The following is a 12,582-nucleotide window of genomic DNA, read 5'->3' on the forward strand; positions in this document are numbered from 1 at the left end:
TAAATGCATGAGCATCGCCTGTAAGAAGAAGGTCTCCAGTGTCTGAATCAATATTTTTTTTTTTACATATACCTTGTTTACTGTCATGAATTCAAATGTCATGTTTTACGCACATAATTGCGAAGCATTATTATTCTTTTTAAGAAATAAAATTATTTAGTGGGGAAAAATGACATAGTATGTCATTTTACCCTACCGGTACATATGTCGTTTTGCCTTACTACGTAAGTTTTTAAAAACATTAAAAAATATCACATTGCACTTAGTAAATTTTAACAAAATTATAGTTTTTCATGAAGATTAACAATGACATAACATATCCTTTCAGTTTGTGTTGTAGGATAATACAAATAAAATAATAATAATACCTTCGGTGTCCGCGCAACAAAAATATTGTTTTATTTCAAAAAGTAACCCGCAACACGTCCTTCTCGGGCGGTCGCCATAAGCGTCCTAAATATTGGTGAGTATTCATGTATCGTACCAGAGCTTATTCATGTGCAGGTTCAAACATGACCAAGAGTTTGGTTTCTGAGATATGATTACTATTTCATTTTAGCCGCCTATGTCAATTTGTACACTCTTCCCCTACTAAATTAAATTCTCCCATTTTTTTGAAAAAATCCTCCAATTTCATTTGCTTTGATTGTTGCTTTCTTTCTTGCAGAATCATAGCATAAACTACAAATCTTTTAATATTCTTTTAATTTTAATAATAAAAAAATAAAATTATATTCATACCTTTTTATTTTTCTTAAAAACAAAACGATAACTAACTCTAAAATAATTTCACACACAGAATAGGCTGCTCACGTACACGATAATATAATAAAACGTAAAAGTGTGTCTTCTATTAGAATCGCGGCGCCTACTGTCGTCTGACGTCGGCCGAACCGGGGATCCCCACATAAAATCGGTAAAACTGGCAAAAAATGACGTTTACCTGTATTCTTAAGTGAGTACTTAAAACATTCTAAATGAGCATAGCCCCTACATAATTGCACGATATTTGATTAGATTTTGTCCTTGAGAGGAACACGCTTTTTCAAAATATTAAATTCTCTCGGTGCAATAAAGGAGAAGTGTCTTTGAGTAAGTCGTCCGGGTTTTGAGTTTGACATAATTCATTCCCTGGGAAAACCTCGTACAAATGTTTTACTGAGACCTCTCCTTATTGTTTGACCAGAAGTGTGTCAGTGTCTCTTTTAGGTAAAGTTGCCTCACATTCAGTACCCTCATGCACTTGTTTTGTATAAAAAATAAATAATAAAAAATCTACCTCGACTCATCATCACGACAGACCAACACAAAACAACGAAACAATGTAATCCTACCTTAAGAATAGTCGTAGGCAGTTTTTACCCTGTTACCGTTGATAGGGTTAAAAATATATGAAGGGTACAGGATATAAAAGCTGGATGTCAAAATAGCAAGTTTAGAGATATAATGTTTTGAAGTTTTTAAACCTCTTGAACATTGAAATAAACCAATAAATTTTATGGAGCTTCTTGATATATCTTCCATAAATTATACATTATCATCCAAAACAGAACTCATTGCCTTTAAATTATATCTTTGAACAATATTCAAATATTTTTTAACTCAAGTCCCCAATATACAGAACATAAAAGGTGGATGTCAGTAGTAATCAGGAGATTAAGGATGGATGTCAATCTTCAATATCTAGTACATATTACATTGGTAGTTTTGTGAAGGTGTAAATTAAAACAAAATTTATCGTTATATGTTGACTATACTTGGATAATGAATAATGGAAAAACAAAAATAATAGAAAAATAATTATAACTAATGAAGGGAAAAATTGAAAATTTTTCTTCTCGACGTCTTCTTTGTGCTTGCTACCTTTGCCAATTTAATGAATACAAAAAATGATATATTTAGTTGATTCACAGATTTCAGTCAGTTAAATGTTTTAATTAATTGTTTCCTTGCCGATTCTGGAACATTCAGAAAGAACTTCAGCCTTATACAACGGCAATTATTCTTAGTCTTATGTCTCTGAGGATTGAATCCTTTTCGAACGTCTGTCATTCGTCTGTACTTAGGTCTTTTTCTAGCTTTTTTATCAATAACACCGCCATCATGAGTAGTTCATACAAATGCAGGTGACTCCATACTTTTGTAAATTATATAAAATATTCATTTTTACTGTTAAATATTGTGATTAATAAATAAAAATATTGTGATTAAAAGAGCACTCTGACACCAACTGTCAAAAGCATATAATTAAGAATAGTCCAGAAAGAGCGTAGAATCATATTTGAATACATCGGACTGTGTCTAACAAAACCCCTACTATGGCCTACTTTCACCGCGCGCATTCGTGATGTCGCCGCGTAATATTGCGTGATGGGAAAAAAATAATCATAAGACAAATATTAAGTAAAATTTTATTGTGAACGCGGAAACATTGATTGACACAACATAGTAGGTAGGTAAAGGGTCATTTAATAAGAGTAAATTGAATTTATGAACTTTGAACTTAAAATAAATAACCAAATTTTATTTAACATAAAACGGATATTTTTATATCATGTTAAATAATATTCGATGTTTTAAAGATAGTGTCGTTTTCAAATGTCCCCCCCGGCGTTGTTCAATCCGAAGTCTAATTTTCATTAGTTCTAGCATTAGATGAGCAAAGTAGGGTAAACAAATTTACTACCCTGGCAACACTAACGAAATTTCCATTTTGTTTCTTCGACAATCTGACAGATGGAAAAATAATTCAATTTTTGAGTAATGCATTTGCTACTTTAACATTCGTTTGCTAATTATAAATGAAATGTGATACCATCCTGTTTCTTTACGATCCTAGCAGTATTTCTACACTTTAAAAAGACGCAACTGGGCATAGTTGAATTCAAATCAGTAGTTGCGTACTGAGCGACGTCTACAAAGAAACTAATGGGTCAAACCATAAACATTTATGAGTAGTTTAATCGCCTTCTGTTTTATGTGCGTACGCGGTTTCTGGACTATTTTTAATCCTATGGTCAAAAGCTTCGAAAAAATTCGCTACATGTCAAAGTGACGTTCATCCTTTATTTCCATTATTTAACTGACATTAATCTTTTGTCACCTGTATGCATTTTTCTTTTCCAATAATCTTGAAAAATGCAGTTTTTATGCCAAGTTTTATTGGTCAAAAATGAAGATCATGTAAATTCTCATGAGATGGCATTATAAGTTCAAAACACATAAAAATTGACTATCCTTTATATCTCGTACCTTTCACATGTAAATACTTATAGACTTCCATATTTACTTCACAAAGAGGCTCTTAATTTCTGTAATAAATCTAATAAATTTTGTTGTTTAATTTTTGGATATTTATGTAAAAAAAAATTGATTGGTTTCTATTTCAGGTTGCATTGGTAGTGTGTGTGCCTGTAATTCTTCTCCTTCAATAATTGCGCCTTCGTTAGAAGTGGACGTACAAAATAACTCAATCAACGTAACCTGGCTGTACAACAGGTCCATGCAATTGGATTCACATCAACAGTCACAGTTTATACTAAGGTATTTATATATTTTTATTATTTTTTTATTCCGTATAAAAATACTTATATCCTAAAATTATATTTTTTGTTTGTATTGGAAGTTGCAACGGTAAGCTCGTGGAGGGTCGATAAATAAAATAAAAAACCTGCGATCCTCCATTCACAAAACCAGTCGCACCGCACCGGCTAGGCTACGACGCGCGACGCTAGAGCACCTCGTCCACCTCACACCGCCTTGCCCCTTCCACCCGACCCTATCAGTACCTAAGTACAAATATGTATATTTTAGTATTATATTTACTCCTGATGATGGGTTATTCAGTATACCTGAAACTAGAAGTGTTAGAAGTGTGGTAAAAAATTACTTTTGTATTTATTCTAAAAATATTTACTGTTTAAATTCTGTAATGTCCAGCCGGTAAAACAACTTTGTGACTACAAATTGATTGTAGATAATTTTGTTGATCCGAAATATAAAAAAAAAAATTCCCACACTCACAATACAAGATTAAAAACTAAGGGCTCCCTGATCGTTCCCCGAATTACAAATTACTTCGGAGAGCGAACAATTAATTGCGTTATTCCAAAGTTGTTCCATGATCTCCCACAAACCGCCATTAACATGAAAAACCTTCAAAATGATCTTGAATGAATCGGGTTGTGGTCCTGTGGCTAGTGTCTCGAACTCACGGACTAAAGGTCCGTGGTTCGAATCCTACTCCACCCCAACTTGATTCCCTCTAATAGTGAGTTATTTACAATTCGTTGAAAATGGCCCTTAAAATTAAATATTTGGTTAAATCATAAGAACGCAAATATTTCTTTAAAAAAAAAAAAAAATGAAAGCTCAAGTTAGGTTTTTGTTATTTTCATTGTGTGTTTTGTAATATAAATAATATAGATTTACATAAATACCTTGTTTTTAAAACTGTCTGAATATTTGTTAATTATCTCTGTTTTTTAAGTTAGTCTTCTTTGTTTATTCTCAAATGTAATTTCAAAAAAGTATATTGTTAAGTGTCCTCGGCACGAGAAACCCCAGTGAGGTCACATTATTTTTATTATTAATTATAGTTTGTAAGCGAAAAATATGAAAAAAAAAAAAAAATAAATAAATAAAACATTTAATTCATCCTACCAATATACAAAAAGCAAATTTACGCATACATTCTTGGCAAAAAGATAAAATTAACTAAAATAGATTGGGTTGAAATAGTTATAATATGTGTAATGTACATATGTAGTTATTTTATTGATAACTTAAAATGGAATAAGTTTTTATTAATTAGTTTTTTATGTGTAAGTACCACTTTATTTTATATAATTAAATAACAAAATAGTTTCAGCAAAACACTATGCTTTCTTCAGGGTTAATTTTAAACTAACATAATGTTAAATTTAAACAGTGAGGGTGGGAGTGGGTGTGGTTAAGGGAGAAGGGAGGGAGGGAGTATAAACTGGGGGTTTATGTCTGGAATATTTAAAATATAATTATTGTTTAAATTTAATTGATTATTAACAACATTTAAATTTGACATATTACAACAGAGATAAAGAACGTATTAGAGAAGGTAATATAGGAGTCTAGGCATCTATAGAGTTCATGACCCATCATTGGCTACAAAAATTATGACAAACTCAAAATATTGTAGAACATTTAAATCGTTATTTATCTATAGAGCCTTTCTTATAGCCTTTCCTAGAAAAACTGAATATTATTAACGATTAAATAAATTTAAGCAATAGTCCTATTTTGAATATTTTCTCTCTCCCTTAATTCACACATAAACCCCCAGTTTCTACCCCATCTTTTCTCCCTTAGCCACATTCACTCTACCCCCCTGTCAACAATTTATATTATGGCTATTTGTTATTTACCCTGAAGAAGGCATGGTGTTTTGCCAAAACTAGTTCGCCATTAAATTATAAAAATAAAGTGGTACTCATAAAAAAACACAGTTTTAATATTTTAATAAATTAGATTATTATCCAAAAAGTGCTTCAAATATAAAAATATAGTAATCAATATGTTTAAAATCAGTTATTATAAAATATGTTTTGTGTTTATATAATAAGTGTTATAATATTATTTCATAAACACTATTTTAATAACATGTAACGTAAATGGTAGAAATGCCGTATATAAATAAATAAATATGTAAATTAAAAATAAAGAACAGTGGAGTGAAAACTGCACTTTATTGTGAAAAAAATGTTGTTTAAGTTTTTACTATGCGCTTTCATTCGATTTATTTAAGTTATTTTTTATAGTCTTGGAGAGCAGAAGGTGTCATCTCCAACCATCAAACCCTGGTACGGTCACGACAAGGTCGTCATCGTCTCTGCCCAAGAGTTTGGACTGTACCGCAAGGCGATCAGGGCTAACATCACCAAAGGAAAGTCCTACCTCGTGAGGGTCCAAATAGTTAACAATGGATGCACTGGGCCAGTAGGAAACTTTACAATCAAAGGTAACTAAACCGTGATATTTAGTTTTGTAATAAAACTGGCATACAAATGTTATAACGGCTTTTTTCCCTACGATTCACTCATTTTCATTCGGGAAAAATGCAGTCATTAATAAATATTATATTCCGCGCAATAAATATCAAGACATTGGTGATTTGTTACATAAGAAGTTAGGAACCTACAAGGCGGCCGCACTCGTAAATGCGATATATGACATGGGTGAAAGTGACTAGTACTTAGTACCTAGTTCTAGATAAAAATGTCTTTACTTTGTTTAACATTAAATAAAATACAAAACATTAAATTAAAAACAAGCAATCAATTTATCTATCTATTTACATACTTATATATTTTTAAACAAATATTTTTTTAAGTACTAAACTGCCTACTTCTCCGCTTTAAGACAGTGAGCGTATTTTTATTTTAAATAATAATAATAATAATAATTATGGATTACTTATATAGCGCCATTTTCGTAATATAATACCTCAAGGGCGCTTTACAATGTGATTATATAAAGATATATATTTAATTTTAACTTTAACTTTTTAATTTAAGAAAAATAATGTACTTTTTCATACTACTTTTCCACCACATGCTAAGAATTTATTCAAATGATTTAGAAAACAGGTGGGTTTTAAGTTTCTTCCGAAACATCACTTCACTCTCACAGTTTCGTACCTCTGCCTCTGCTGGGAGAGCATTCCATGCCGTAGGGCCTGCGACCGTAAATGCTCGATTGCGTAGAGGTATAATAACTTTTCCTTTCGACGTTGATGTAGCTGATCTAAGCGTTAGACGTCTGTCAGCTAGTTCGTCTGGAATGCAGAGTTCCCTTAGATATTCTGGAGCAGAGTTGTGCAGTGACTTATACATAAGCCAACAGAGTTTGTATTCCACCCTCTGTGGAAAACGTAGCCAGTGCTATTCCCGAAGTAGTGGAGTGATATGACTGAAAAAAGATATATATACAACACAACACAATTTTATTATGGTTATAAAAGCAGACATTAGAATATGGCCATGTGCGCAATACTTCTAGATTTAATAGTAAATATCAGCACGATGAGTTAGGAAATTTTATTCATTTTTCTATATATGTGTGTGTAAAACTTTAAAGTAATGCATTATTTAAAATTAAAACGTTACTAAAGTAAAAACTGTTTTTACTCTCCCCTGAAAAAAATATAGTTTGGGATTTACGATTTTTACAAATAAGGCTTCAGCCAGATTTTGATTTTGTTTTTGATAGTTATCTGTCACTTGATTCTTGGGAAGAAATATTGACAGTGATAGAATATTCTTGACAGTATTAAAAAATATACCATATTTTGCGGACGATAAGACGCATCGGACCATAAAACGCTATCCAATTTATGGTTGAATTTCCATAGTAAAAAAGTGCGTCATATGGTCCGAAAAATACCCTAATCATCTCCTTGAATAATAATAATATAGAATTTGCAATTGTTTTTTTTCCGAATAAACATAGTTAAATATCGTCTTTATACATTAAAATAAAACAAAAACAAATTTACGTCCACTTTTGATTGCATAAAAAGCAATCGCTAAAATTATATTGAAAAAGCCTCGAACTTACCCTTCAATTTTTATTTTTAAAGAACTACATATACCCTTAATTTTATAATTTTTAATCGGATTGTAGTCTAGGCTAGTGTCTCGGACTCACGAATCAAAGGTCTGTGGTTCAAATCCCACTCTACCCTAACTTGATTCCCATTTTCTAAAAGTGAGTTACTTACAACTCGTTGAAAATGGTCCTCAAAATCAAATATTTGCGTAAATTATAAGAACGTAAATATTTATTTTTGAAAAAAAATAAATTATGACGTCTTTAAAAAATAATCTATTGTACAAACTTTCAATGAAAAAATACAGTGATAATTTCAATTTACTGAGATGCAGTACAACCGCAGTTTTAGATAATTATTTATATAATGGGAAGTTTGATAAAAATGTTTTAGAAATCTTAAAATCAATAGCAAATATTAAAACATTTAAATCTAAATAATAAAAAAAAAACACATGAGACCCACCCAATCCTAAACTCCATACAGTGGAATATTCTTTTATTTTATTAGCATAAACGGCAAATCTGCCTTTTACAAACATTTATAATACTAACATATTTAGCTTAATATTTTTATTTTTTTTAAACATAAATTTTCTTATACCCAAGATTTATAAAAAAACAATAAACCTACAAATTACACAGAATATTCAGTAGAAAGATTAAATAATAAAACATTCTACAGTAATACAGCAAGAAAATCATAAGTACTGTTTCATACAGCTGCAGCTGGGCAACGTGAACAAAAAACTGTATATATTATGAAATGCATAAAAAAATAATATAATTACCATTCACCATCTTTGAAAACGTTCAAAAGGTTTGTTCTATAGAAACAATACCCTACACTATAAATATATCAGATACGTGGGAATAACTATTGCCGAGTTCATAACGTCTATTTATTACAAGTATACACTGTCCGCGACTTGTTGCTACAAAACGGTGGTACCTGTCTAGTCATTCTTCCAGGTACCCTGAAGTTGATGAGAGATAATAGTTCAGGGCAATCCCATATTAAATTATATTTTGTTTAAATATTGTTGATAAATTACCTGGTCCATGAAGATGTATAGAAATTGAAAAAATAACATTTTCAGGCGTTGCCTAGTATGTAGGTGAAATAATTCAATTAGATGAATCTCACCCGCATAAATAAAGGTTTCAGCTCTTTAATTTCACAAACATCAACAGATGAAAGAATTGAAGGAATATAGATGTTTAAATATAGGCAGAATGGTGAATGTTACACAGTGTGCAAAGTGGCCACTTAAACCAGCCATTGACATGTCATAAGCCCTGTAGATGCCTAGACTTCTATATTACCTTCTCTTAAATGTTCTTCATCTCTGTTGTAATATGTTAATATGAACAGCTCCCCAGGGAGTTGAATCCAGTCTTTGTCAACAAAAATTTGGACAAACTCAAAATATTGTTAATAATTAATTAATTTAATCATGTTATCGATAGCGTGTTTTGCGATTTCAAGGTGCCTTTTTGCGTTAGCTTGTCAGGGATAATCCTTGAACAATTTCAGCCCAGATTTTTCCCCTTTTTACACAGAATTCTGAATATTTATAAATATTTTACCCACTGCTCATAAAAACCCTACTATGGAATATGTTTTCTTTCAGAAAATACTTATAGAATTTATTCCTTGCCCGGGTTGAACGAGCTTAACGGAATTATATTAAATTGATAAGTAAACTAAGAGTTGTCTTATTTTTTCAGTGCCGGAAGACGATCCAGCTTTTTACGAGAAAAATGTAAGTGCTTATTTTTTTCGATTTAAAAAAATATTTTTTAAAGTAATGAATAAAAAAAACTAGCGCGGTTTTTCGTATAAGTGTTGTTAAGCCGTTATTTTATGCATTTGATGGTTAAAAAGGCTTAAGAATCTCAAAAATAAATATGTTTTTTTGTTTAAGGTGTTTCAAATTAAAAAAGTTTGAAAAACGAATATTCCGGTAATGAATAATCAAATATCATTTTAATATATATTTTTATTTAAAACTAACTAATCTTGTAACTTTTTATCCCCCCCCCCCCTTCCAAACCCCCAGCACAAAATATTTTGAAACATAAAGCTAAATATTATTAACTTAATTTTAGTGCGTGTTCGGATATGGCGGTGTTTGTACCCCTTTAACTCTGCATGTAATTTATGTATTATTTCGTAAATACTATATGTACTACGGTGATGGTAATGGTGAACCAGTATTTTAGTATTTACATGTTAGTGTTATTAGTGTCCTGACGAAAAGATGTGTACGTTTTGAAACCGCTATATATAAAAAGTCGGTAAGTGGATATATATTAATATTTTACATATTTTTTTTTGGTTAAATGTTTGTTATATACGGAATAATGTTCCCTCACCAGGGTGTCCCGTGCCGAGAGAAACATTTGAGAAAATGTGAAATATGCCTTAAATTAGCTATTTAACAAAATAAACATAATAATAACAATAAAAAAGTAATTAATCCAATTAACCTAATTATCATAAACATAATATACAATAAAAAAAATATTTACTTGTTTATTTTTATTACCTTATACTTGTTTTTTATTTTTTACTATTATATCGAATTGCATTGTAGTATTGACAAATACGCATTTCATAGATACATTTTTTTATTTCTTATTTTTTCGTGATAATACATGCTTGCTTGTTTATTAATTTAACTTAAAAAGGTCTTTCTTGCTTACCGTAACACTTTATTTGTTGTTTGCTTTACAGAATTTATTTCATAAGCTTATATCTATGCATTTTTTGTTTATACGCTTACTGTTATTTCTTGCATACCTTTGTTATTATTGTTTTTTTTTTTACTTTGTAAAACTTTATATTATATCCTTTTTAACTCATTTCACATATTTTTTCTGTATATTCTGTGTTTATTATTTAGTATGTTAGCATGTATTTCATTTTTATTTTTTGTAAATGCCTTTTGGGCGTTAATGAACAAAATAAATAAATATAAACTAAAATAATCATAAAAAACATAAACAATTTATATTGACCAATTGAACAAATTTCATAAACAGTACACACATTTAACCTATGACGTGAGTTGTGATAATGAAAATTATGTTTGATTTAAATGATTTATTGACAAGCCTTGATGGAATTCCATTGTAATGATGTTATAACTTATGTTTAGATATAAGTTATTAATTAAAAAATACTTTGTACACTTTCACTTATTTGTTTGACCAATTAGCGCTTAGCAATAGCGATAGAATTTTAATAAATCAGCAGATAGAATTTAAAAACTCACCCTTATTAGCCCCCTTAGTTGGACCCTGTACATTATAATAAAACAATAAATGTTTTTTATGGAATAGAATCCTCTCTTACAGTACACCGCCAGCACATGTTTCAATAATTTGTCCCACTCTGTTCCATTAAATTGTGCACATTGTATCTCTTTTAACTTAATTTTTAAATGTACCTACACTTAATAAATATAATATTTTGTTTTATATAAATTATCCTTACACTGTATAATATCCACCAGTCTGAAGATGCCCATTAGAGAGTGAAAGCGCTAATTGGTCAAATAAATAAGTGGAAGTGTCTCAAGTATTTTTTAATTAATAACTTATATGTAAATATATATATTAGGTAGGAAGAAATTGCCTTAAGGTAATATGCCCGCCCTTATATATGTATAAATAAATGAATAACGCAACATACCACATACCTATGACCCGCATGTGCCGGGAATATAATATGTACTGCCGAAAAAACAAAATTGTCATTTTTTATGATACTTTCCCAACTTTTGCGAATAATCTTTTAGTGACGAATTTTAGTCAACAAGTTCACACGAACAAATTTATTTGTATTGTATACCGTATAATAAAATATAAAAAACCTTTTTTAATTTATTTTGTGTAATTCTGTATATAAAATATATAATATATAATATATATATATATTTATATATATATAATTTTTTTTAAAAGATGAAACATTTATAATTCATAAAAAATGTCCTAATGGCGTTAATTAATGAATAATTTTAAACAGTTTTAAGTTAATATGTGGGACGGCAAATCATTTTTCAATTTAGGTAATTCAAGTACTTCTCAAACATTGAGCGCGGTATCCTTACAGTGTATAATATTCACCAGTCTGAAGCTGCCCATTAGAGAGTGAAAGCGCTAATTGGTCAATCAAATAAGTGGAAGTGTACCAAGTACTTTTAAATTAATAACTTATACGTAAATATAAGTTATCATATCAATGCAAATTATGGCTAAGCAGTTTTAACTGAATGCCGTTTTATTCGTGTTTCAGTTTATGAAAAACAGTAAGATCATGTATGTATCGTAAAATATATATTGGCAAGAAAAGGGTTCGTTGGATAAGATTAAAAAAAACTTTTTCTGCTGAATTAAACAAATTTACTATCTCAAATAGTTGAATCGTGGGGCGTGTTTTAAAAGAATGGAGTAAACAATCAACTTATACGTGCAGTATCGTCTCTCTACGAGGAGAGTTCAGCGTATGTAAGAGTTAATGGGGGATTTACATCTTGATTTGCGATCTCAAAAGGCGTGAAACAGGGATGTGCATGATCACCATGGTTGTTTAATCTATACATGGACAACTGTATGAAAGAGATAGAATGCATGGGTATTGGAGCAAAAATTGATAATTTTTCAATAAACTGCTTGTTGTATGCTGATGATGCAGTTCTGTTAGCAAGCAGCGAAGATGATTTACAACAGATAGTCTCTAGAATGTATGATGTATGCCTGGAGAGCGAATTGGCGATGAACGAAAATAAGTAAAAAGTGATGGCATTTGAAAGGAATAGTGAGGTTACTGACTGCATAATAAATGTAAACAACGAATGTCTCAATAAACGAATGAACAAGTAGAAGAATTTGTGTATCTAGAAAGTATGTTTTCAAGAGATGGAAGAGTAGAAAATAATGTTGAAAGGAGAGTGATTTATGATAAATAATGTTGAAAGGAGAGATATT

The 12,582-nt window shown here is 30.2% G+C and overlaps 1 protein-coding gene across 1 annotated transcript in view; it reads left to right on the forward strand.

Annotated features, from left to right (window-relative positions):
• Positions 1-12,582, forward strand: part of LOC148276455 (uncharacterized) — a gene marked incomplete at its 3' end in the record, with an annotated part of 265,755 nt that overhangs the window by 83,068 nt on the left and 170,105 nt on the right. Inside the window, exons 6-8 of the mRNA XM_088234232.1 lie at positions 3,390-3,543; positions 5,796-5,995; positions 9,316-9,350. Of these exons, the coding sequence (XP_088090358.1) occupies positions 3,390-3,543; positions 5,796-5,995; positions 9,316-9,350 (389 nt within the window). The remainder of the gene's footprint in view (positions 1-3,389; positions 3,544-5,795; positions 5,996-9,315; positions 9,351-12,582) is intronic.

This window comes from Micrasema longulum, unplaced genomic scaffold (assembly GCF_059751315.1).
Source record: "Micrasema longulum isolate JH-2025_06_02 unplaced genomic scaffold, ASM5975131v1 h1tg001216l, whole genome shotgun sequence".
Taxonomy (NCBI): Eukaryota; Metazoa; Arthropoda; class Insecta; order Trichoptera; family Brachycentridae; genus Micrasema; species Micrasema longulum.